Below are 27,162 nucleotides of genomic sequence, written 5' to 3' on the forward strand. Positions count from 1 at the left end.
TAATCTCAACACAGACATTGATGTGTGAAACTAGTACCTCGAACTACTTTGTTGCAGATGATGGGCAGAAATTACTTAATAGCTGTTAATATTAAAGTAAAAGCTGATCATTTTACTGCACTGACCTTAAAGGACCAAGCCTGACCAAAGTGTTAATGTACATTGCAAGCCACCATACCCCCCAGCATTGTCTAACTATGTGCAGACTCCCCCAGATTGACTCTTAGGTGCTTCCTTTGCTCTAGTATGGCCAACTTTCCCCTTAATGACAGAAAACGGGTGAGAAACAATGATCTCTTTTCAGTCCATTTCACATTCTGTGGAATCACATTTATGGTAAAATATCTGATCCCAATTTCCTAAATTTAAACTAGACATTACTCCTCTGCTCAGCATGAAACCAAAGATCTGATATTGACAAACTAAGTCATCATAAATTCATGAAATAAAAAAACACTGATCCAGATATTTTGTATTTTGATTTTCTTTATTATACAGAAAGAGCGAGTGAAAATTACTGAGGCTGCTGTCCTCCTCTGCCGCGTCCGAAGCCGCCTCTCTGCAACACAGAGGTTGAAAAGTCCGTCAATGCACAAGTCAACCTGAATAATTACATTCTGTAGCTGCATGAGGGTGAACTATAATTAGCTTTCTGGTATTCTTTGTTTAACATGCTGTTAAACCGCACCCACAAGCTCACAGAAACATTTTATAATAGTTGTTGGAAACATTCCTCAATAAAAATGACTTCAGACTACAAGTAAACTCAACCTGAACTTAGAACAGGAGTTTAAAGAAATCAAACTGTGTAAATATGACAGAAGTGGTACTTACAAACTGGAACTCTGTGGCAGCTCCAGCACCAGCCTCTGCTTTCTTGTCAGCACCAGCTATAAAACAAGAGATCCCACCAAGTTAGCATCACTGTTTGACTTAAATCTTACAACATACCAGCAAGAGCAAAAACAAACTAAACCGTCCAAAATAAAATACATAGGTTTGAATAGTTAACTGGTTTTAAACATTTTTTTAATCGAATGGTAATATCTGGACAATTGTTGTTGAACCACCCAGTCCTATAGTAATAAGGCATTGATTGCTGAAAACCATAACTGTCGCTCAGATGGCCAAAAAACGTGTAATTCCAACTTTAAAATCAGATCACACAATCACACAAGTAACTCAAGTTATTTTGATAAGAAGTGTACTCACGGGGTGCAGCAGATCGCCTGTATGAATCTCTGTCAGCCTCACCACCACGAGTAAGGCGAGCAGGCCTCTCTCCCTCCATTCCTACAGACACAAGTTACACATTAGGTCCAAGTCGCCACGGTTAACACTTAACTTTAAGAAAAGATGAAATCTGAGGTTATCTCTGAAGAGTGTTACAGAGTTTTTTTATTATTACTGACCATTTTGGGGGCTGTTTTTTATGAGAGACAGGAATGCCTGCTCCACTGACTGAGCCCCACCATCAGTGGCACATTTACTTAGTACACATGAGCTCTGAAAGAGAACAGCCATTATGACAAAAAACTGTCCTCTGGCGCCCCTCTTTGAGATACCAGGGTATCTGAATTCTTGTGGGGAAACATAATCCCTGATTGTGATGTTGTCACATCTTCTTCTGCACTTAATTGCTGCTAACTTAATGTCTATGATTCTCTAGTGTCTGATTATTATCAGTTAATGGGATTTTAACAGATAGTACCATCTAATATTGCAAAGCATGACTGCAGATGAGAGGCCACTTTGAAGACAAACTATGAAGATGACACCATCCTGTCTTTCAGAAAAGAGACACTGCATCAAAGATCTCATGATCTGGAGAAGGCAAATTTAAATATTAAATAAATATTTTTTTAAAACAAAAATTAAAATTATCAATTGAATTACTCTACTGTTAGGCTCAGACACACAGTGTGTTTTATTGGTCAAACCAACTAATCAATCTTGAACATATTATGCTGAAAAGATATTGTGTTCTTTTTAAAAATAAATAACTAAACAAAAAAAGCCACGGACTGGCGGAAACTATTCTTCTATTTCATCGTGGCTCAAAATCTGCTTTCATACACACATTTTCTTGTAATCCACTCACTTGTTATTGTTTAAAATGTAAATACTGTGCTATTAAAATAAAATACTCTATTATTAAAATAATATATTGAGCTTCTGCAGTTCTAAAAAAGGTGTTAGATCCTGCAAGACTGTAATTCTGCCACGATTCAGTGTAATCCTGTACTTCAACAGAGCCCGAGGTACACTATTAACACCTTTGCAAAATGCCATAAAAGGTCAGAGCGCAGTGACGGGACCTGAGGACTTGCAATCTAATTTAATATCTAGTTTAATTTCCAGGAAGACCCAACCTTTGATATTTAATGCATTCTCTACATAGTTCCTGAGCCAATCCAAATAAGGTTCAATTCAGGGTCATCTGCAGCTGATGCACACATGGAAAAAATCATCTCAGAGAGTATCTGATATGACAACAGAGCCATGGTACAACCAGATTACCACTTACATTTCGTCAAAACAGGTTCTAAATTTAAAGGTTGATCTTTTTAGGAAAGCTTCAACCCCAAACAACTTTATAATATAGTAGCACTAACTGTTTTAACCATGAAAGAAACATTAAAAGCATCTTGATGAAAAATAGAATGTATGATTAATCAAAAAAAAAAAAAAAAAAGGAAATCAAGTTATATTTAATTCCCACAGTGTGCATTCAAGATCTTACCCTTGGGCCTGGGCCTTGCGGTCTCAGGGCGGGTCTGGCGACGCAGGGTGGCGGGCACAATCTCGGGAGGAAGGTGGAGGAAGTCCCTCAGGTACTGGATACCCTCATTGGTGAGGTACCAGTAGAAGTGACGCCAGGCAAATTGCTCCTTGACATACCCACAGGACTTCAAGGACTGGAAGTGGGCACAAATAGATCATATATTAGTTTTCATCACCAACTTCAGCCATGACCCATTTGACAAAAAGTAACTTTGACCAATTGTGATTTACTAAATTATACCCTTCTTTGAGTTAAGCTCTTTTATTCTAGCAACACAAATGGTTCAAAAAGACAAACTTTATTTTGTAATACATTGGACCTCAGTTTCTAAATGTTAAAAGAAATGCTTCAGCCAGCAATCCTAAACCATGAACACACTATGATGGTTAAAATTGCTGCAATTTTAAAAATGATCAAGGATTACGTACTTCTCATATTACCCAATATCTCAGGTTTTCCATCTCCTTTGTCTCCAGATAGTTCTGCTCTTTGTTAGATAAGACCACTGTACTGTCAACTGATCACAGACCTCAGAACATACCCAAATCAAGCTTCCTCCCTTACTCCCAAGCTGCTAATTTTACTTAGTGCTGTATAAAGCATTATCTTTGTGCAAAGCTTGTGTGTAATTATTCTGATTGTTGAAACTATGTTTAAATGCTGCCCAGAGCTGCCTGTGGTCTTGTCCTAAGATAACCCTAACACAATGAGTTGATCATCTGAAATATTATACATGTTTGGTACTGAAATCCAACACTTTTCCATCATATTTACACCCTATAAAATAATAAACCTCGTCTTCTCTCACAAAGGTGGCATGGCATGTCGTAGACCAACCTAAATCACCAGTGACCACTTACAACCCCATGTGATCATAACTTGTGAGATAAACTGGTTTACGATTGGGACACTGAGTAGACGTTATCTCAGTTTCATGGGACAGCACAGTACATTTATTGCATAGGATGCATGTCCACTCTGGGTTTCCATACAATTCCCCCACATTCAATATGACAAAAGATCAAGTTAGCTGCCTTCTCTCCAGATCTATATTCAGAAGAACTTACTGATACGCCATCATCGTCCTGTTTCTCACCTGCATCGCTTTCATCACATGAAGGTTGGGCACATTCTTGTCAGCAAGCTCGGGATGCTTGGCCAGGTGGACATCTTTTTTAGCCACCATGACTCCCTCCTTGAAGAGGAGCTCATAGATAGCAATGCGATTCTTCTTGGGCATCAGCATCTGGAGTAAGTGACACAATATACCGGTTCATTATTTCACACATGGACGATGTTAGCATCTTCCCTTGACTTCCTCTGTGATAGCATGCTAACTGGTTAGCCACTTAGCTATGTTTCAACGGAAATCATTCACCGTTTGAGAAAGTCTTTAGGCGGGCGCCTAAGTGAATATTTTCACTCATATTTCTTTAATGAATACGGAATTACTGCCACTCGTTGCAAACACACTGACTCTTTTTATATCGGAACACATTAGCGGGCAAAAATGGCAGTCGTAGGCGAGCATCAGAGCCAGGGTTACTTCCCAACATCTAAGTGAAATATCTGTGATTACAGAGTGTTAATAGCTAAAATACATTTGCGAACTATATAACTATATCAATAACAGTCAATAAATTCATGTGATGAGCTTAAAGACCATGAGATGTCAAAGATATATTTAGATTTCTACGCCGGGTTTGGTATTACCTTTCCACTTGATATGGGACCGGAGCCGGAAGGACCGTCTGCTGGTGATCAGGAAGGTTTATTCGCCCCGACTGAATCTGCTGGAGATGTGTCGCCCTCTGCTGGTGGGGAGGGAAACTATAGGTTGGTAAGGCCATCACTGAATGCTTCTCAATTAATACTGATTATGAGAACGCATTCTGAGCCATTGACATAATAATTAAAAATAAAGAATTCAGTTTTTTGAAAAGGGAACCGTATACCCAGGACACAATCCCTAGAAAAACTCTTGATTTTCAAAAGGTTAAAGAGTGACTGAATTCTGTACTCCTTAAACTTCAACAGAAAAGTGTCATTTACAAGCTTTAGAAAGTGCTTATTCATTTTATCCATCCAGACAAACCTGTTTTTTTTTAGTCCTTAAATTTCTACTTGAAGTTATTGCGAGCAGCAAACAGAGAAATACTGTGATGATCAGGGAGTTTTTGGCTGTCTTTGAACAGCTTCATATTAAATCTTTGGATAAATAACATTTCGTAACTGTCACCTTTTCATTTTAATATCACAGTACAAAACTTGCTAAAATGTTTATAAAAAGTTTTTAAAACGTTCACAGAAATAAAGTATAAGGGAAGTATTGTTTTCAATGCTTAATTGCCTCTTTGCAAAATACACTGTTTTGACATGTTTTTGCTGTATACATGTTTTCTGTTTTTAAGATTTAATAATCGTTCATTATCTTTGAAAACGATCATTTCCGGTATATTTTATACAGCTTCGTTGTGCCGACTTTAAGTGTTTATTTTGAAAGCGCTTCCCGGAAGTTACGCTAACCGTTGTGGCCGCTGTCTTGACTCTAACTGGCGGACCCTCCCCCATCTGGCGGCTCCTTTCAGCGGTACATCTACCGGCGATAGAACCGAGGGAGACCCTGCGGATGAGGACAATGATTGCATTTTAAAGCATTCAAAGAAGCAGGATTAAATTCGTATCGGTATGTACATTTTGACATTTATCAACTGCAACTTTTCACAGTTTAAACAGCTACTTTGGGTTGGTACTAAATAAGTAGCTGCATCTGATATTGCTGAACCGTTACATCCCCTAACGGCTGAGGAGCAGGCTTTTTCAGCCAGTGTTGGTGTTTCTGGCGATGAATTAAAGCCAGTATCATTTAAAGTTATACGAAATGTGAGTTTAAGTTAACAAACAGTATGTTTTCATCACAAAACCTGACATTCTGGAGATGTAAGTTGAACCAACATCGTGACTCTCCCCTGCTTCATGATACTCGCCTTGAATAGAAATGAATCAGTATTGCTTTTAAGTGAATTTGACAAGAGAGAACTGTTTTTTTTTTTTAATTGTTCCCATAATCAAATGCAGTCCACAGCAGCAAAAGTAGAGTGTACAGGCTGCAGCAGAGGGCAGGGGGATGTCTGTGGTTAAAAGCTTGTCTCTGGGGAAGACTCTGTTTCCTCCAAACCAGCACATTTCTCTGATTTATCATTGGAGAGCAGCTGGTGGTGGATCAGGGCTACTGTGAGGTGCTGACCCCCATCTGATCACACAGAGCTCTGTCCACGGTTCTGAACGGGGCCTGGTGTACAGCACAGCTGCACAACTGGCTGCTGCAAACACTGCATGTACTGGAAGCTGTGGTTCAGAGATATTGAAATAATAATTAAATAACTGCAGCACGTGCTGGATGCATGCCTGCAACAGCAGTTAATTTATTCAAATAACACTGAGTTCCTAAGTCTCTCTTAAAGGGCCATCCTGCTGTTTTTATGCGTGACATTCAGTTTGAGTTTTTCTCAATCTTAAAGCACATTTATAAAATAACCTAATGTTTGTAAATATTCTGTATCTTTTTGCCTTTTATACTAAATCAGCATCCTGGGATCACTCCTTCTGTGCTAAAAACAGGTCAGATGTCTGTCAGGGGCCCCTTATTTAGCACGAGTTAGAGGTGGGGGAAAACGTGAGCTCGTACTTTGCAGGTGTGGGACTTATTCTTCTTGAGTGAGGAGTCAGGACCCGTCAGCCTCTCCTGCTTTGATGGAGTAGGCTGACTCATTCAGTCTTTTCACAAATATATTCAGGCTGAACATGTTAATCAGACTCACAAACATGGAGTTGTCAGCCTGACCAACAAATGAGGGATTCCAGTTATTTATTAGCTTGTGTCTGACTTAGGAAAGTTTCCCTTTTTGACAGTGAACTAAGTATCTTTGGACTGTGGACCAAAGACAGTGTCTTCAGCTTTGGAAACAGTAGTGGACACTAAGACACAAGACCTAAGAGATTATTCATGAAATAAGCATCACAATAATTTTCAGTGAAGTAATTGTTAGCTGCAGCTCAACACTCTTTGCATCTGTTGAAAAGAAACTGTAACGTTTCTAACAGGAGGATATGATACCTGGTCTGTTGTATAATTGGGCAGTCTGATGACATATTTAAACAATTTAGGAATTGTAATATTTTTTCTGCAAAATTAGAGTGTTGTTCAGAATAATAATTAAGATAGTAGTTAGTGTCTTTTCTTTTCTGCTGGTAGGATTATTGTTGGAAAAAACACCTCATCTAGTTTCTAAAGACCAAAGACCTGACTCATTAAACTGCATTAAAAAAACAAAGAAAACAAACATTCTCTAAAGGAGATCATTCCAATTTAAAATGTGTTTTCAATTCAGGACCAAAGACTTATTATCATTTCTCTTCCCTTTGGTAGTAAGTGCAACAGCAGGACATTTCATAGGCTTAAAGCAAAGGGCTATGCTTAATTTGTGTCTCTGTGGCTGAGTATGTGAAAGTATCACTGAAATATTTCATACCCGCTGGTCATTTAGAGAGGAGAAATAACACAGAGTCCCTGATTGGATCACTTCATATGACAAACACGAGACAGTCATTTAATTTGCTGTGCTGTGTTCTGCTCCTCCCTGTTTTTGTTGCAGCACCAACAGATGAGCCTAATGTAATTAATCAGACTAAACCCCTCGCCCCCCATTTCATTTTGTTTCTGTAGAAATAATTATGGATGGAACCATGTTGTTCCCACTGGGATTTAAACACCATTGTGTGTTCCCATTTGTACTTACAAGCTCTGCATGTAACACGAAGCCCAGCCTGTCAATACATGATTGAAAGCAGTTTAAGTACTTATTCTTTTCTGTTTGTCCTAGACATCCTGAGATTTTTCCATCCATGTCACGGTTGTATCAATCAAACTGAAATTGTCATAACCTCTGAGAACATCCACAATTTCTAAATCCATGTCCAATTTCCTCATACACGTCCACTAATTTCTTTCTATTTCCAAACGGATGTTTAGGCAGCAAAAAGGTCAGTGATTACCAAACAGAAGAGAAGATAGGCAGCCTTCGATCAGTGTATGGATGTGGTGTGAAAGGATAAATGTTATATGTAATGTAAAAGTACTTTGAGTGATCCACTCAAGACTAAAGGAAGCGTTATATCAATACAGTCCATTTAGTTTATTCCATTTACAATGTCCATAAACATCTCTCCTTGTCCACAATCCAAACACACTGAGTTTGCTGTGGTAGATAAGGGAAGGCAACACAAAGATTCAAAATTAATCAAATACATTTTTTTTAATCTGTTAAATAGTAACTAAAATGTTTGTTTTTTTGTACAATATTCATCTTAATTGTGTGAGTATGTATTCAGAAACTGTGCTGACTATGTCTGTGGTTTCTGTCTGAACCAGGAGGTAACTGGAGCCTGAGATCAGATCCTCACATGGGATCATGGGAGAAACCCAGGCTTCATTACATTAAAGGGCCAGGGGTTTTTATCCTCTGTCGTCTCTTACAGCTCATGTGAAAAGATTCAGGGAGTTTGTAGAGCTGTGTTGGAGTTTTACAGAGATAAAGGAGGAAAGAGCTGTCATTACAGGCCACAGCAAAGCGACATTTGAACTGTTAGTGGCAGACAGACACGAGATAACAATATTCTTGCCTTGGGAGAGGATGAGATTCTGTCATTTGTATGTGTGGAGGATGGCAGGCAGCCCTGTTAAAGGAAGAAAAAAAAACGGATACGACTGACTGCTTCTGTTGACACACATTTTGCAGCTCGCCGTGCATTCAGAGAGGAATCACACCAAAAAGTGCAACTATTCACTTTCAATACAGAGATAGCTAAACTTATTTTCAAGAAAGCTGAATTCATCTTTTGACAATTTGTGTCCTGAGTGTCAACAAAAATGAAGTGACAACTTCATTGGGGCTGGTTTTTTGTTTCAGTTTTTCTCAGAGGGAGAGAGATGAAGGAGGGCAAAGAGGAACAAATGGTGACAGGAAGAATACAGTAGAGTGGCTGCAGTTGCTCACTCTGTCCATAGGGATTTGGGTGAGTAACCGGAGGGTCATTGGTTCAAGTTCTGGCATGGACCAAGATTGGGAATTCGGCTGATAGTTGGAGAGGTGTCAGCATTATTTCCTGTGCACTGTCGAGGTGCCCTTGAGCAAGGTACCATACCCCCCAAGTGCTCAACATTGTACATAGCTTTGGACAAAAGCATCTGCTAATTGAAATTGTAACATGTTTTTCATGCAGCATAACTTCATGTATATAAACAATAATGTTTGAATTTATTCTTGTTTGAAATGAATCCATGTGTCTTGAAAAAAAAACTTTTTTGTTCAGTCCTGAGTGAACCTGGGGTTACCGTCCCTGTGGTGCCTATGTTGTAGCTTTACATGATTAAAAGCTCAAAGAGACCCCAATTCCCTATTGTTAACATACTGGTGTTACAAAAAAAAGCCTGAATTTAGCGTCTGTCTGAAACACTTTGTTTTGAGTGCTGTCTCTTAAGCCATGTCCACACATAGCCTGGTATTTAAAAAAAAAACAACCCCCCCCCTCGTTCATTTTTAAAATACTTCTGTCCACACGCATCGGGTAAATCCACAGGTGAGTGCGATTCGAGGCATGCCAAACCCATAACGGGCAGTATTTTCCAGACGTAAAACCTGTGTCAGCCAACCAGAATGAGCCCCAGTCGTTCAGCTGTGTTTAAGAACCGAAAACTCCGTTTACCAGTGTCCACACGAAACCATGAAACCGGAGTTTTCCAAATCTCCACTTTGGCCGGAGTTTTTAGAAAACATTGTTTTCGGTGACATAAAACTGCAGTTTAATGTGGACGACAGCCGTAAACGCATAAAAATACATGTGTTTTCCTAAATACCTGGCTAAGTGTGGACATGGCCTTAAAGACTCCCTGCCTCACAAACCCCCCCCCCCTCTGATTGGCTAGTCCTCATGCTGATTTTAGAGCTAACTGTTTAAGGAGTAGACAGATTCAGGGGTTTCTACACTTCAACAGTGTTTACTTTAAACCTCCAGCATTACCTTGTATCCATGTTCGAAATGTTGGGGAGCACAATACCCCTCTTTAAAAATGCTATAACCAACAAATAATTAATTAAGAAAACATTGTAATGCATTCTATACTTGTCAAAGTCAGCATGTTCCACTCTCTACCTGAAGTTCAGTCACTAAATCAGTCATGAATGGCAAACCCAGCACACTATGCTACCTTCAGGACAAGTTTTACATTTCTCTCTGCACGCTTATTAGAAATCCCCTGTTGTGTCTGTACTCTGTGGGTTCACTGCAGCGACCTATAGAGTCTGAATCAGCAGAATCTCAGCAGCAGGCTGCATATCAGCAGCTTCACACAGCACTGTGCAGCCATGCAGCTCCCCAGTACAGAGGTGCATTCAGGTCACTGTCGGATGATTTCCTCATTCACACACAGTCACTTTGTCTGAGGTCAGGGACAAAGATTCATCCAGAATGTTCACTTCATAAAACTGCTGCACTGAATTCATCCTGTAGCATTGAAAGCACATTTTATTTTACTTTTTGGATCAGCCTTCGACAGACCTGCTCTTTGATTCTCAGCATCACTTGTTGAAAAGCTGAAATAGATCAAGTGCTACAGCTTACAGCTTTTAACATTAAGGCCTTTACTTGCTATGTGATTAGGAGATAGGAAAATATGACCTCATTTATACGGTCAGGAGATAAAAAGGGTTGAAAAGAATCAATGGACACATTTCAGTCTAATGTTATTCAGCTCAGGCTGCTGCTAAGAGTACCATCGAGCGAGTGTCGTGGGAAAGGTTATTATGAATCTACATCCTGTGGATACATGCATGTTTCCATCTCCCGGAGTGTAATGAATCGCTGTGTATCTGCTCTCTGCTGCGGTCTGAGCTCTATAAAAGCTTCTCACAGCTGAAGAGGAACAAGGAGAGGCTATCAGAGGCTTTTGGCTGAGGGTTTGCTCCACTCCTCTGAGGCCAGAGCGTGTCAGATTTATGGTGTCAGTGAGGAGCTTCGCAGCAAGAGGAGGAGGGAGGATGAGGGCTTGATGTTGCCATGGTGACTGGGTTTGTTAAAGATGGGGTCTGTGTGGTGCAGAGAGAGACACGTCTGCATTCTCTAAGCAGAGCTGCAGTTAACAGTTAATGTCCTGAAATTATTATTTTATTGAATCATATTTAGTCACTCAGTTAATGAAATGATGGATGGGAAATGGTTTTCTACAGCTTTATAAAGCACTAATGGATAATTTAAAGATTTTAGTTAGTTTCTGTGAAAAGCTTCAGATTCCAACTGGGAGGCTGAAACTGAAACTAGCTGAGCTACTACAGGCTCTTTTGCAAATCCTAGTAGTCACTCTAAACTGAGTGTCATCAGGTCACAGTGTTCTGAATCCTTGTCTAAAGGTGGACTCGGTTAAAGTACTTGAAAATGTTTTTGCTAGGAATGTCTCGATCTGGTACGCTGATCGATATTGATGCCCAATATGGCTACTCTTGGAGGATTGGATAGTATCGTATTTCGTTAAATGATCGTAACCAATCCAGTTTTCATGTGTTTTTAGCACCGTCACGCTTTACAGCTGCTATGAATTAAACCATGTTGCAAACATGTCCGCTGTGTGGGACTTCTCTTTGGAAAGCAATCACAGTAAAACAGCGTCTTGCAACATTTGTAAAAGGAGAGTTCCTCGAGGAGATACCAACAGGGCTCACTTTAATACAAAAAATATGATTTGTCATCTACAAAGTTATCACCAAACAGAGTACCGGATTTATCAGAGAAAAGTATCGTATTTGATTAGATCGGTATCGGTAAAACATATCACGAAAAAATCGGATCAGATCGGAAGTTAAAAAAATGTGTTTCGGGACATCCCTAGTTTTTGCCTCTCGTCTGAAAGAGTTCCACAATTGACTCTCCTACGACAGTGGATGTTTAAAATTTAAGGAGGAAACAAGTTAACAGTAACCACCATGATAGTCAACACTATAGTTACTGTGATCAAGAGCATACTGATTACCCACAGAGGCATATTTCACATCTGTGCCCTGGAAGCCAAAGAGTTTAGACAAGCGATAAAACATCTTCAGAAACTTAAACCAAATCCAGTTACCTTCAGGATCAAGATTTAGACCTACATAATCTTTCTTTTGGTTTATAGAGGGTGGAGGAGGAACAGCTTCTTTTACTTTCTTGATTTTAAAAGTAACATCTTTGGATTCTTCATTTTACCCCACAACATTTCTTTACTATCATGTTTGGCAACCAAGGGCTGTTTGCATCTGATTTCCAAGTCATTTGAAGGGAAATTAAAATTCTGTCTGACTTGACGTAAGAAAGTTAAGAGTCAAATCTGAGGGCAGTCTATTCAACTCTGGATCCTCCTCTGAGACGTTTGTTTGCTTTCTCTGCTCTCTCTGCACTGTCTGCCATCAGGCAATCACAGACTCCTACAAGAACCCTCCTGCATCCTTGTACCAACCTTTTCACTCCACACCTGCCAGGTTCTGAGCCCACCAACCAGCATCTCTAGTTTTTCTGCAAAATTTAAATAGAATCTTCCCTTTTGGCATCCAACCTCACTCAGTCTGCTGCTGAGTTCTGCCGTTATTCATGACAGCCGCGTCTGGAGGCAAACAATGTCAAACTGGTTTGTCAAGTGAGGCTACTGTTAGCAGTGCTACGTCTACCAGCCTGCGGTCTTCCCCGCAGGTCAACGTCCTCATGTCTGGGCTGGTTATGCATACTCCAGTCTTGCCTGTGAGTGCCTGCCATTAAATAACTTTATCCCAATTTTCTAGATTAAAATTCTGCCAAACTTCACCACATTATGAGATTAATGTTTGAGAAGTATGATGCCTATTTTGGCTGTAGTCACTGACTCGAGCTGGCGATTAGTGAGCTTAGACACAACATATGGCATGTGTTTTGAGCCAAAATAACAAAACTATCAATAAACAGCTTGACTAACTGGTAATCCTGGTGCTGAATGGCAGCAGTGACACAGTTTTATGGTTAAATATGTGAAAGCAAACATCCCTAAGCGCCGGATTAACTTATTTGAGAGGACACACAGAGTAATATTTGTTTTTCGTGAGTGAAACCCAATAATTACCAAATCTAAATGTTCAGATTCTGTATTAATTAACAGATAGACTTATTTGAGCTCTGTTTTTCTGAACTTTTGAAATAATTTGTGTGCTGTAATGGAGACTAAAGTGATTAAGAGTTTTCATGGTGTAACTGTCTGTCTCATGGATCTCTAACACCCTGAGGGCTCCACTTTCGCATCAACAAAAACAGAGGCTTTTTGTGTGTGTATGTATAAATTTATGTTTGTGTGGCTTTTAGCTCCTAACAGCTGCACTGCCTCTAAATGAGTCACTTCCATTTCCCTGCCCAGTGTATCATCGGCCTCACTGAGTGTGTGTTCACACGTCCAGTCATGCAGCTGAACCAGAGGAGCTTCAATTAAAGGCCTGTCCTGCTCCGCCTCTCTGCTGTGGCCTGAGGGATTAAAAAGGTGATTGATCACAAACTAACAGGGATGGAGAGCACAGAAGGTTCTCCCCGCTCTCGCCTTTGAGTTGATTGAATTTGTGCAAACTCTTAAGTGTGAGATACTGGGGCCACACAGAATAGTAAGAAGTGCTCTGCAGTTTAACCCCAGCATAGAAATATATTCCTTGACTCATTTCCAAAACATTTTTGATACTTTTTATTTAGTCAAGAATAACAGAAGAAAAGTGGAAACAAGAGGCAAAACATAGACAGGCCACATCAAGTTTGAAGAAAAAAAATCCTTGTCGGAGCCCATTAAAGTTCAATTAAAGCCCTTTGCACACCAGTGAGGACACGAAAAAAACGGCACAAAATTGCGAAAAATTTGAAGGTGAATTTAGACGAGCCTGTCTATGCACATCAAGGGCAAACTCCTCCAAACATTGTCTTTATAATTCTTGTCTTTTCTCATAATAACCAGGTGCACAATCAAGGGGTCTGCCTTGTTGAATGTTTTGGTATGTGGCATGTCAATAACTAGCGTTTAGATTGGTCAAATGTGTACTCGTCCCAAGCAAAACTTTGGAAATATTGACCTTGATCCGAAAAAAAAGATCAGCAATTTTGCTCAGCAAAATAACGTTTCTGGTGTGAAAGCTTGCATTGAAAATAGTAGGTGCGAAACAATACATGACATGCAAAATATTTGCACAAAAAATAGGCACAAAGGGCTTAAGTCACAAGAAAAAAGTGTGCTTCCTCTTTGAGACAAAGTTTGTCCATCTTTTTTAATTCTTATCAAAGGATGCTTCTCTTACTCTCAGAGAAAAATTCATCCTTTCCATTTTGTATATCTGTGTTACTATTTTAATACATTTGTTGAGATTTTTGGGTTCTGGTTTATACCATTTCTTTGTTACACATTTTTAGAGGCTATGAGCAGTATCTTACAGAGATATAAGTCTTTTTGTAAGTTTACTAAAAATCTCCTATGTAACACAAGCATTAACCCCAAAATGTCTGAATTTTTGGACACTTCCAAAAGATGTAGGAGTGGCTTCAACATGTCCACACAGTCTACAGCATTGTTGATGTGATTGAGATTGTTGGCTTTTAATGTGTGGTGTTATAAAAAAAACGAAACAGATTCTTCCAGCCAAACTCTGTCCACTTCTTTGAGCTTGTGTTTAAGTGCTGTGTGTCATAAATTGAACACCAGTCTTCCCTTGATATTTCCAGATCAAGTTCTTTTTCCTGTGTTGTTCCCTTTCTGTGTCTAAAAACTCTGGTAAAGCTTTGAAATAATTTCCTTGTTATTCTCTCTGTATGCTTTAACCAAGATATCTACTATTACATTTCCCTCCTCACTTAATGCTAGTCTTATCTTTTTTCATAATAGTCTCTCAGTCGGAGGTATCTAAAAAATTCTTTGTTTTGGCAAGACTTTTTTTAAACAGTGCACTGCTGATAGTAAAATAAGAATACAAGGACTCCTTGCAGTTGAAATGTTGAATATCTGCACCTGCAGAACATTTATAGATGTGGCTCCTCATGGTTGTCTGAGTTTCATTCCCTCACAGTGGTGCTGCAGTAGACTCTGAATACAAAGTGAAACTAGGATGCTATAAATACCTGCACCATGTTTCAAAGATCAGAGAAAAGAATGATCAAAAGCTTGTGAGCTGCTCCTAAAGAAAATGTGTTTGTGATCAGTAATGATGATTTATTGCTTTTTAAAATGCATTGAATTAATTGACCACCCTGACCATTAAGTCGGTTAATTTATCATCTGCTCTGATTTTCTTCTTTTGAAAGAAATCTTAAGGAAACAGAACAGTTTATAAATAAAAAAGAAAAATGTAAAATATTGGACTGAAATTGTACCAAATCATGAATTGTGATTTGCTATCGAGGGAGAAGTTTCATTCAAATGTTCCAAAAGTTGAGCCATTTTCAACTCAGACAGCCAGGAGTGCTGACACATGCTGTTAGTGGACACAGGCCCTAATGATTGTCTATAGCCAGACTTTGTGTTGTGTTTACAAACTTGTGAATTTCCAGAAATAGGAATACGTATTGGATTACTGATCAAAATAAGAAAGATTTTCGCAGTCATTGAAGAGTAGGGGTTTAGTGAGGACTGTTACCCATGACCTCCAGACATCGTCAAATCACAGCGAGGAAAAAAAAAGTCCATTATAGGATTGTGTTTTCCACAAGTAATGAGAGAACACCAGCAGCCCTCCCAGCTCTTGTTCAGCCTGCACAGGATTATTTATGACTTCCTGCTATAATGGGATATAACACTGGGGTCAAATGGAGTGAGCCCCCTGGGGGGCACATGATTAGATGATACACAGATGGCATGTTCTGAAGAGACCAGCATCTGTCTGCGTGGAGGGTAAACTGGTTTTATTCAAGTTTTCATAGCTTCATTGCCTTCAGATAACAATCTTCATCAGGCGGAAGAGTTTCTGGTTGCTTCAGTCTCGGTCTATTATCAGAGGATGCTTATCTGTGTGCTCTGACTCATTTCATCCACAGGATCACGCTGATGAAAGAGGTCCAAGTGTTTGTGCTCTAATGAGTAGAAGCATTCATTACTCTCCTCTTTATGACTTGGAATATAGTTTTGTTTGATCTCTGGTAATAAAAGGATGCTGAAGTTCTCCTTTTCATGCATCATTTCTAAAAATATTGACTCCTGTGGGCCCACATTATTCTGTCTCTGCACGTAGCTCTCCACATCAGCGTTTGTGCATCGATTGAGCGGAGGCACCACAGCTGACCTGATGCCCTGATGTCTGTCCTCCGCAGAACATCTTTATCTAACCACCTGTGTCTCTCCTCTGTGATCTTCCTGTCAGCTTTTATCTTCCTGATGGCTGACTTTCTGCCTCTTTCTCTCCGTCTCTGAGTCTGCTCTGCTGGACCACACAGCGCCTCTCTGAGGAATGTGTGTGACAAGGGAGAGCCTTCAGTCCCCACCCTCTCTGCAGCTAGCTAATAATTGATGGTCTAATGTGTCTGTTCAAGGATCTGTCAAAGTTCAGTCCTACTGCGCGTGTGCTTGTGTGTGTAAAAGGCGTGCCAGACCTCAGGATGTGTCACGGTTTCAGGTGTCAGTTCACCTGAAGACTGACAGAAAATACTTTTAGTGACGCTGCCGAGGACCAAGTGACAGCAGTGAGGAGAGACCAGGTTCAGTAAACTTCTTTGATCTATACAGACAGGTCTTTTTAGGCCTTTGTACTTTACGAGAAGCCTCTACTTAATGTCACAGCTCTGAATTTGCAGTTAGAGCATTTCCTTGTCTGGTTTTCCTGTGAGCTGCCATCTGAAAGATGATGTACTCTGAATAGTTGAATGAATGAGAGTTTATTCTCTGCGTACTTTCATGTGATTGTTGAACAGGTCATGGTCAAAAGAAGCCACACAAGTCTACTTAGATCAGGAACATGTGGACTTTGTGCTGTTTGTGATCTCATTGAAAGTCTAAACTTTACAGAGTGCTTTAGAGATTTAGTATTGCACACCTGTAGAAATGACAGGCTTACAAGGGACAGCTTTTAAGAAAAGGTCTAAACTGATACAGCAGAATCTGAAGGATTGTCTTTTCTCAGACAGTTTCTTGAATCTTGTATTTGCAAAAGATTTCAGATGCATGTTGAAACATGTTTTCTTTTCTACCAGACAATGCTGTTTCGTTCCAAATGAAACCAAAAGTAAACATTGTCAATGTCTGAACCCTGATCTCATCACTGACTGTCCAATTTTCATCTTCAGTGTAAAGGAAACAACAGACAATGTTTTACCTTTCAGTTTGTATCTCTTTACAGTCCAGATTTGACATTTTGAACATCCTCAATTCTTTGTTCTCGTCTAAATTGACAAAATTTAAGTCTAAAAACATTTACTTTTCAGACAGAGGTTTTGGTTTGTCATGCTTCATAGACAATAGAAGAACAAGGCGTTGGCTTCAGTTTTTCTCCCCTACCACTCCAGGAATTTTATTAGGATTTATTCATCTTCAAATGTGTACTGTGGTTTTTGGCACTAACTTGAGTGACATCACTTGAGGTAATTCCCTTGGAATAACTTTTGCTCTCTGCTTTGTTAAGTATTTTGCTTTTGGTTTTGATTATTCAGGGCAGAGAAGGGTCACCAACAAGAAGGGGGTCCGGATAGTCCATAAGTTGAAGACTTTCCTGTGGTGGTGTGACCCATGCACTGAGATTAAACACTATAAAAAATTCACCCTCTTTAAAGGAGTGTTGAAAATGATTCACAGATCAAAATGTCCAGGGGTATGCTGCAAGCTGAGCTAGCAGCACCATTTTCAACAGCTTTTCTCCAAAGTTATACCAGCAGTGAAGTAAGTGATCAATATGCTGTTAGTGTGGACAGGCCCTAATGGGTGACATTGAGTTACACGTTAGCAATCAGATTTGCTCCTACTTTTTCATTACCAGCCAAATTACCAGGTAAAAACTGGATTATGAAGTGTTTTCAAGTCATCATCTGTCCAGACTCGGGATGGTTACTGAATTAGATACTTTTATAGGTACTAGCCAAATTCTGTCTGTGGTACCAAGTACCGACTCACTCAAAATCAAAAGGTACCATGTTTAGGTACCTAAACACATCCTTGTGACTGTGAGTGAGTGGAAAAGTAGGTGATTTTCCATTCTGGACATGAACAGAGTATTGCAAGTTTATATATTGAGGAACAAAAATGTTTAATTGAAAAACTAAATGATTTTATTATTAAACAAATTAATATTTATTACGACATTAACACACTCAAAAGTACCAAAAATTGGTACCGTTGGGTACTGGTACCGGTTACGAGGTACCAGACATTGGAACCATGTCATTTCAAATGTGAAAGGTACCCATCCCTAGTCCAGAACTTAACATTATTGTTTCTGTATGCATTAGGTTGAGACTTAAAACAAAGTTTACATTTTCTGTCAAGTTGTCAAGATCTTGATTCAGAAACATGACCGGCCTGGTTTTCAAATCTTTTGTTGTAATTTCCATAACTTGTGTTACTACATATCTCATCACTTTTTTGGCTATGTTTCTATCTTCTGCCTAATTTTTTTTTTTTCACAAATTTCACATATTTCTGAGAGAAATTACAAAACAGCAACCACAGCTGACTACAGCGATTAAGCAACACAACAGGGGTTTATCTTGCTTTTATAGAGGCTTCACCAGCAGATAACACCAGCAGCTGTTAACAGTTCAGAGGCCTTTTCACCCTTCACATTTGATGTTCATTCAACACTTTGTTTAGGTCTGTTAACAATGATAGTAATACCTGTAAGTCTGTAGAAGACTGTTAATTTTATGGTTACATTTGTCTGAGTTTCAGTATGCAGCAAGTACAAGCGTTTTGTGACGCTGAGTTTTTTTTCTTCAAAAACCAATCTGTCCTCAAAGTTTGAAAGCTGTAAGACAGTTTGTGTTCATTCCTGCTGCAGATACACTGATGTATCACCTCTTGTTTTTATAACCCAGTAGTCTGGACGTGACGTTAGATTACCTTAAACCTTAAAGAATTCCTCCACGTGACTCACATCGGCCATCTCCTCTATCTGTTTACACTGCAGTTTGCATTATTGATGAATGTGGCTCTATATATAGGGCCTGAATCTGATGAGGGCGGCAGCAGCATCGCCATTTGTCCTGAGGGAGAGAAGAAGTGCCGGGTTTGAGTAATGAGGCCAGGATCTCTTAGAGCACGCTTTGTTTTTTCCCAGAGGACAGAAGGATGAAGAAACAGTCTGTTTTATAAATATGTGTGAAAATATGAAGATGTTGATGATGAGTCATGAATGGATGTTCATCAACAGTAACTGCATTTTGCATTTTGCATTTTACTTTTTGCTCAACTTAAGAAGAAACAATTGTTAAAGTTAGATTGTCATCTGTTGCACCATGTCTCTGACCTCACCTCACCTGTCACCTGTGTGGTCCGTCTTCCTCTTTTCTGCCTTTTCTGCTAACAACCTCACACACAGTCGTCCACTCAGTTCTCTGTTAGGTCAGCAGAGTGCTGGAGCAGCAGTCGAGACTCTGACAAAAGCTTGCCTTTTTGTTTTACTGGTTTGTGCACAAACAAGACATTGCTGTCACAGGCAAAGCACTTGTATAGCTTCACTTTGGTCCTGAACTTTACGATCAGTCGTGTAATTATTAGACATTTTATAGCTGCCATGTCAACAGCACAGACCTGCCCATGGCCTTCAGATTCCTCACAGCTCATGTTTATCAGGGTCAGCTCCACCCTTCATGTGCTCACACTGACATTGCTGTTATCTCACGAAAGTCAGTCCCCTCCCTGAGTCCACCAAGGGACTTTTTATGAATTGAGATTAACCTTCTTTAGTCATCAGGACATCTTAAATCCTTCAGAATGAGTCACTTTTAGTCCTTTTCTAAATTAGTTTCTAGGTTTTTTTGCAGATATTTCTGTAACCTGAAACATCAGGTTTGTCTGACAGTTTCCCATGTAAGAGACATTTTTAACATAACACATGAGCCTCTTCTCCTTTCTGCAAAAATGACACCTGTTTAAGGAGGAAAAAACAGTTTCACTTCAGTCAGGATAGTGCCATCCATATACTGTTTTTGTTTCTATGTTATCTTTTTTTTTTAAATGAAACTTTGTCACCTAACTTTAAGCAGCTCACACATCCACACTACATCTCCAGTAGAGTTCATAAACAGCACCAGCCCACCTACTCCATCCCCCCTCATCTCCCCCCTCCTCTCCACTGCTCTGTCTGAACCATTCAAGCAAAGCACCACAGGATTATCCCTCTCTCATTGAGAAACACACACACATACATACACACTCAGCCTTTCCTGAACAGCGCTCAGGGCAGGAAGATCTCAGATCACAGATTAGTGCTCCTCTTCCTCTTATGCACGCTGATTCTCCATCTCTCGGTCAGTCGGAGAGGAAACAAAAACTAGAGGGACAGGAGGAGAGGAGAGGAGGCGAGAGGGGCTGACTGCTGGAGGAGCCCACGTGTCTCTTTTCTCCTCGCTGTTAATGGAGGACTAGGGGTAAGCTTTTGTTGCTGTGGCGGGGGGCTGTGCTCTGTCTCTCCGTCTGGGTGTAGTTCTGGTCTTTGTGTGCTCTGACTCTCGTGACATGTTGATGCTGCTGGTTTGCTGCACTGTGAGTTGTACTGGTTTTTAGGTTTCTTTGGACTTGTTTTTGAGAGATGACGACCCCTGATGCTCTTTTGATCCCAGTTTTGTCCATGAGAATCTTTGACTGAGACATCAGGCTGTGATGTTTAAGAGGGAGAAGCATGAACATCCCCGAGCAGTGTGTAGTTCACGAAACCTTGCATGGTGCTGCCAGTGTTTTGGTTTTGTCTGTGTGCATGGTTTGTCTCTAAAGAACAACTCCAGACGTTCTCTAAATCAGAAACACATCCAGCCTAATGTCACTCTGTCTGTGTCAGTTTTTCTCTACTTTCTGGGTTTGATGTTGAAGTGAAAGAAGATACTGAGTGTCTGTTTTCTTACTCCACGATCAGCCGCTCTTTCCTGAACAAAAGCCCTCTCTCTGCGTGTGGCCAATGGATTAACCAAGCGTGATAAACACCCACTCATGCCATGCTCCACACTGCATCCGGCTCAGGCGTTTGTTATTATCATATCTGGAGGAAATTCCCCTTCATTGACTGGATTTTATATTCAAGAGTCTATTCACCTTCCTCTTTCAACATCTCAGCCCATCTTTGTCAACACTGTGGCTCCATCCAGTGCTCCATGTTTGACCCAAATACCCATGCAGCTCCCACCTACCCCTCCCCCTGACCTCCTATCAAAACACAGCATGGCTGCTCCTCTTTCTATTGTCTTATATGAGCGTCTTTACGGATTCTGATCCTGCTTGATCAACAGCTTTGGAGGTGTAAGATTTTTGTGTTGATCCCAAGACAATCATCACTTTCAGAGCTGTGTCCTAAATGTTGGACAGATATAAACTAAAGCTTTGTACATGTTGTTCAATCTATATGCCAGTTAAAATGATTCATTTTTGAGAGACAGAAGTTTCTAAGAAGCTATTTGACATCTCACGTCTATCTTGATGTTAGCTTAGGGCTCACAGAGCTTATAGCTTTGCATAAAACAACTTTACACAAGGTTGCAAATGTTACTGCCCGCACCTTCTCAGCTCACACACTCTCACACTTTCCCTGTTTATGGATATTTCTTCAAAAAGAAGAGCTAGAAGGGTAAAATGTTTTTTCTTGTGGGGGTTAAATGGAATAGAAAACAGCTGATGCTCTACGATGTACCTGTTTCCAGCGGGGAAAAAGATTTAGAGCATAAAGCTCTTTTAAAGCTTGGATTGGTGTATTTGTGGATGTGCATTTAAAACTAAAATACTACTTGGTAGTCACTGCCATCTGTTCCACGATTCCTCGACCACCCCAGGAAACCTGTGTTTCTGGCGGCTGTTACAAATATTTCTTCTTTTTCTATTTGTTGCAGTTACTACTCTTTCTCTCCTGTTATGTAACGTAATTTGCAAACAGCTTTTGCATGTGCCAAAGCCACCGCCTGGTGGGACTACCCCAACCAGGCACCAGTAGAAAGTAGATGCTATTCATAATAGTATAATATTTGATTTTTATGTGAAACTTTGAAAATCATTACCCATCCTTTTTTTTTTTTTTTTCCAAATCAGGAAGTTTAGAGTTGCTGAAAAAAGCGGGGACAGCTGTTAGCCTGTATGCTAAGCTAACCAGATTTCTGAGTCCTAATTTTATACTGACATACCAATGAAACTAATCATACACACAGAAAAAAAGGTAAAAATGCTGAACTACTCCCTCACCACACAAAATGAGTCATATTTTAAAGCTTAGTTTTCTCATTTTCAGAGTTAATAGATGTTTCTCAAAGAAAGAAGTCATGCCACAACAAACTGAATGATATATTAAAGATTTGGATCATGCTTCACATTTTTAATTGGTGTATTATGTACCTTATTTTCAGCTGAGGTTCAGCATTTGTGAGTAAAGTTGGCACTTTGCTCCACTGCAAACAAACACTGCTGGGCTGTATTCATGTTTTGTTTTGCATCCAGTTAATTTGAATCCCAGCTTTAAAACTCATCTTAATCCGAGTCTGTCAGCTGGGTTTTTTTCACTCCTGCCTCATCTTTTGTTTTTTTCTCACATGGCAGCATTTGCAGCACCAAGCTCTTGTATTTAAGGCTTGATCTCAATTTGGCTGATATTGATTAGGTCATACTAACCTTAAGCGTTTTATCTAAAAACACAAACACAAGAAATGGACTTCTCCAACCAAAATCTCCTCTAGATGAGCTGTTTGTGCTCAGCACCTAGCACCTTTGTTGGCTGTTTGCAAATCTTGCAAACTTTGCAACTTACTTTGAAGGTATACAGCCTGTTTTTTTCCTGACTCTTCATCAGACACCTGCTGCAGCAAAAAATACTGCACTGGTGCTGCGAGCATGATAAAAAATAATTTGACACTCCATTGTTCCTCTTTTTCTTCTTGTTCCCTGCAGCTAGTAAAGCAAAGAGCAACCCAAAAAAAGGCAAATTCAGCTAAAAAGTTCAGGAATCAAAGACAGTCAAAGTGATGATGTCAGGAACAGAGACCTTTGCGATTTTGACAGGGCCACAGTTAGCTTCAGGAGGGACATCTGAAGCTTCATGTGGATACTAGCTCTTGCTGTTTGCTTCCTCCAACAAAGGTCCATCATAATTCCAGGACACTGTTAGCCAAATGTTGTTCTGTGAATTAAACCTGAAGTGTAGTTTTGTCTCTTTCAAGTGTTTCTTGTCTCTTTGTTTTTGACTGGAAGGCCTGCCCATTAATCCTTAAACACCACATAGGCTGATAGTTTCAGGTAGTATTTGATCTCTTCTTCCTTCTGTAGACATTTTGTGTCCTCATTTCAGCGTCGTCATCTGTAATCATGTCACAGCTATTAACCTCTGCAGCAGCATGAGGTGCTTCAGCGAGGCTTTGGCATAATGTTAGCTGACAACAATGAGGAAAGATTACTCTGCAACTGTGCTGCAGTGTTCTGACCAGAGCTGGGAGAGAAATGCCTCCCAAAATTACCTCCCAGTCAATGACTCTTTCGACTTGTATCTGAGGGGAAAAGAGTGAATCACAGGAAGCTCTTGTGTGCTCTTTTGTCTTGTGAATGCGTAGTTTTGTAACCACCTGAGTCTATCTGGATAATAGCGTGTGACATAAAAGGAACTGAAGCTGAACCTTTGATTTCTCCTGATTTGGATTACTTATCTCTTCGCCTTCAGTTTGGACTTTGACGTGTGTAGTATCTTGTTATTATCTGTGAGTGTGTGGAGGATATTTATATTATATATATTGCTAAGAGCTGGAACAGGTATGTGACTGAGGAAAAATTCAATTACCAGTTTCCCAGCATTAGTTTTGTACAGCAAACATTTCCTGTTAAAGGCCCTGTGAGGTCTTAATATGTGGTTCTGAAAAAATCTCATTTTTATATCTTTGCTTATTCCTTTTTTATTTTATTTTATTTTATTTTAATTCAATTATATATATATTTTTATTTTATATTTTTTAATATAATATTTAAATTTAAATTATATTACTTTATTTTTGTTTTTGTTATTTTTGTTGTTTTGATAAGAAATCCTAGATAACTTCAGTTTTGAATCGATATTCAAAATGGGCATAAAGAAACTACATCATGTGACATGCCATACAGTCACATTATCTACTATTCTCCAACATAATCTGGATTAATTCTTGTGCTTTATAATCCCAAACATTAACCTTTACACTGCACTTTCTTTTCCCTTGATATAGCTATGAGAAAAGGCATAAACAGAGTATTTATATTAGAACATAAATGTCCTGAGCTGCAGGAATAAACACTTTATCTAAAGTAAGGGGCTAAAGCAAACATACAAGCTTTCTTCAAAGGCTCGTATCTGCATGCTGTTGACTCTAAGTATGTGAGATGATTATTTGTAACTGAAATATTCGAGAACGCTGTATGTATTAGAAAAAGTGTGTGCAGCTTATAAGCATATTCATAGTTTAGTGTTTACACTCCTCTCTGCTTATCTTCTCTCTCAGTGCATGAGGAGCGCTACTCTGCTGCAGACCCACACAGCCTGAAGCCACCCTGCCAAATCCGGGACCATGTCTGGAGCTTACGACGAGTCCGCCAGCCAGGAGGAGACCACAGACAGCTTCTGGGAGGTGAGACTATAAGGAGCGAGCTCAGACAGATTAAACATAAGAGAGAACCGACAGCGCCTAGCGATGAACTCTCACTGAACCTGCTAGGCAAGAGTGCAACGTGGGGCCTCGTTCATCAGCTGTGTGTGTGGGCACCGATTCAATGATGATTTATCGATGATGTTCGGGTTCTGCACACCTTCTGCTTCATTAGCGAGCTCAGATCTAATTCTCTTTGATCATTCAGCATTAAAACGGTTACTTTTCAGTTATTAACGCTCATAAATCATGTGTTATGTAACAGCTAAAATAAGTGTTGTAATTAAAAACTCATTATTTCTCACTTTGGTTCTGTCTGCAGAATAGCTGATCTCTCTCTGGGACAATAAGGGACCCCTCACTAATATTAGCTTCTATATTTTATCTTTGGAGGACAATGGTGTGTGACTCACAGCTTCTTCGCAGAGCTCTGATGTCTGCCGTGTGAGCTGGAATAGCTTTTTGCATTTGTATGCCGAACCAGTTTCCTCCTCACCTTGGGTTTAGCTTTTATTTAAGATAACACTGTTTGCAGCATTTCTCACAGCCCGTCTCTGTGCTGTCTTTTTGGACAAGTTACATGGACTGTGAACAATTCCTTTATTTCTTGTATGGATTTGAAAGATACTTTGCGTTATTATTGTCTGTGTAATGTGCAGTGCTTTGGTTATGATACTTTTTTTTTCCTCTTATCCAAACACTTCAGGACTTTAGAGGCAATGTAAAATGGCATTTCAGTAATACAGTTATGTGGGCAGGAGATTCTTATGGGCTAAGACGTGCCTTAAGAAAGTGGTTTTGAATAATTATAAGGAATTTAAAAGGCTCAGCTAAATAGTTGCTTTAATAAATAGTTTGAAAAGCAATTTTATATTTAATGTTAGGGATGGGAATCGAAAACCGGTTCCTGTTGAGAATCGATAAGAAATGTTTCAATCCATCGATATCATTAGCCTTTGTGCTTAACGATTCCCTTATCAATTCTTTACATTGTGCCGGAGTCGCCGGGCCTTACGTCGACTAGTCTGCTGCAACTATCTTAGCTTAGCAGTTAGATAACGTTTCCCAAGAAAACTCTGATTCAGGATTTTCAGCTTGAAGTTTTACTGAAGGACTGACTTCATAAAGAAATGTACATTACTCTCTCTCAGGAGATTCATATTCAGTACATGCAAAATGGTATAAATCACCTTATTTTCCAAAATAAAAAAATTGCGCAAGCTTGATGCTAATGTATATGGGAAACTGCATTGATATGCTACCAGTTAGCATACATCAGTATAACTTCAGCTTCAGAATAGAATTTCAGCTTTCATCCCAGAAACATATAGGGATGGGTACCTTTCACATTTGAAACGATACGGTACCGATGCCCGGTACCTGGCAATCGGTACCAGTACGCAACAGTACCAATTTTCGGTATTTTTTTGTGTTTATGTCTTGGAAATATATTAATTTGTGTAATGATAAAACTTTTTTTTTTTTCAAATTTAACACGTTTATTCATTAATATATAACCCTGAAATGCTGTGTTTATGTCCATTGTGGAAAATCGCCTACTCTTCCACTCCCTCATAGTCACAAGGATGTGTTTAGGTACCTAAACATGGTACCTTTTGGTTTTATGTGAACCGGTACCCGGTACTTTTGACAGAATTTGGTCGGTACCTATAAGAGTACCTGATTCGGTACCCATCCCTAGAAACATATCACATCAACTCTTTGTAAAAAATACTGAGAATTTCAAATGTCAAAACAGGTAATTGAAAGGCTCATGGCTGATTTTAAAACTACGGAAAGCTTCCAAACAACTTAAACCACTGCTGTAACCACTTTGAGACACTAGATGGCCTACTTGAATTCTTAATATCTTACAACACAGTACATCAACGTCACATTGTGTGCAATTTTTACCTGTTTCTGTGTAATTATGCCCAGAAATATCCAGACTCAGGGACCAATTACATTTTATTCAAGTACAGTATAAACTCAATTAAATGTTGTTGACACAGAAAACCTGTAAAGCAACTTTTTCTACCAAGAAAATTCACAACAGGAACTGACAAGGGAATCCATAAAGAATCAGATCGATAAGGGCATCAATAAGGGCATCAGTATTGACAAAATCTTATCAATTCCCATCCCTATTTAATATCAACTTGCAGGACTTAGATTCAGCTTTTCAATTCATTTCCATTTTAGCGAGAATTTCTGTGAGTCTGAGCATCACGGACCAGAAGTGTGTCCCTCTGAGCTGAAATTGTATCGAAAAACTGAATCTGAGTCCTGCAAACTGATATTACATATTACATTTTTGAGCTTTAGGAATATAGACAGTGAAAAGTTTGGGTACATTAGCCTCAAAATATTAAATTTAATTTTAAACCATGCTATTTGAATTCAGTATTTTGTTTTTTTTATTATTGTTTTTTTTTAATTATTATTATTTTTTGGAGCTTTTCATGCCTTTAATCGGAGAGGAAAGGACAGTGGACAGAGATGGGAACAGGGTGAGAGTAGGGAATGAC

At 39.4% G+C, this 27,162-nt stretch overlaps 2 protein-coding genes across 3 annotated transcripts in view; one reads left to right on the forward strand and one right to left on the reverse strand.

The window, feature by feature from the left end:
- Positions 1-433: 433 nt before the first annotated feature.
- Positions 434-4,519, reverse strand: rps10 (ribosomal protein S10). The gene is made up of 6 exons (XM_074673210.1): positions 4,499-4,519; positions 3,882-4,031; positions 2,744-2,918; positions 1,213-1,293; positions 835-890; positions 434-559 (listed from the first exon to the last, which is right to left on the reverse strand). The coding sequence occupies exons 2-6, from the start codon at positions 4,029-4,031 to the stop codon at positions 515-517; spliced, it is 507 nt and encodes a 168-aa protein (XP_074529311.1). The 5' UTR covers positions 4,499-4,519; the 3' UTR covers positions 434-514.
- An 801-nt stretch (positions 4,520-5,320) lies between these two features.
- Positions 5,321-27,162, forward strand: part of pacsin1b (protein kinase C and casein kinase substrate in neurons 1b) — a 34,987-nt gene continuing 13,145 nt past the window's right edge. The window contains exons 1-2 of one of the 2 annotated variants that reach the window (XM_074678057.1): positions 5,321-5,471; positions 24,491-24,616. In XM_074678057.1, coding sequence (XP_074534158.1) covers positions 24,557-24,616 — 60 coding nt within the window. In that variant the 5' untranslated portion in view covers positions 5,321-5,471; positions 24,491-24,556. Of the gene's footprint in view, positions 5,472-20,187; positions 20,429-24,490; positions 24,617-27,162 lie in introns of those variants that run through there. The other variant, XM_074678065.1, reaches the window with a different exon arrangement.

Source organism: Halichoeres trimaculatus, unplaced genomic scaffold (genome assembly GCF_033239565.1).
Source record: "Halichoeres trimaculatus isolate MK-OKI-2021-1 unplaced genomic scaffold, fHalTri1.1 fHalTri1_scaffold_1, whole genome shotgun sequence".
NCBI classification, from domain to species: domain Eukaryota; kingdom Metazoa; phylum Chordata; class Actinopteri; order Labriformes; family Labridae; genus Halichoeres; species Halichoeres trimaculatus.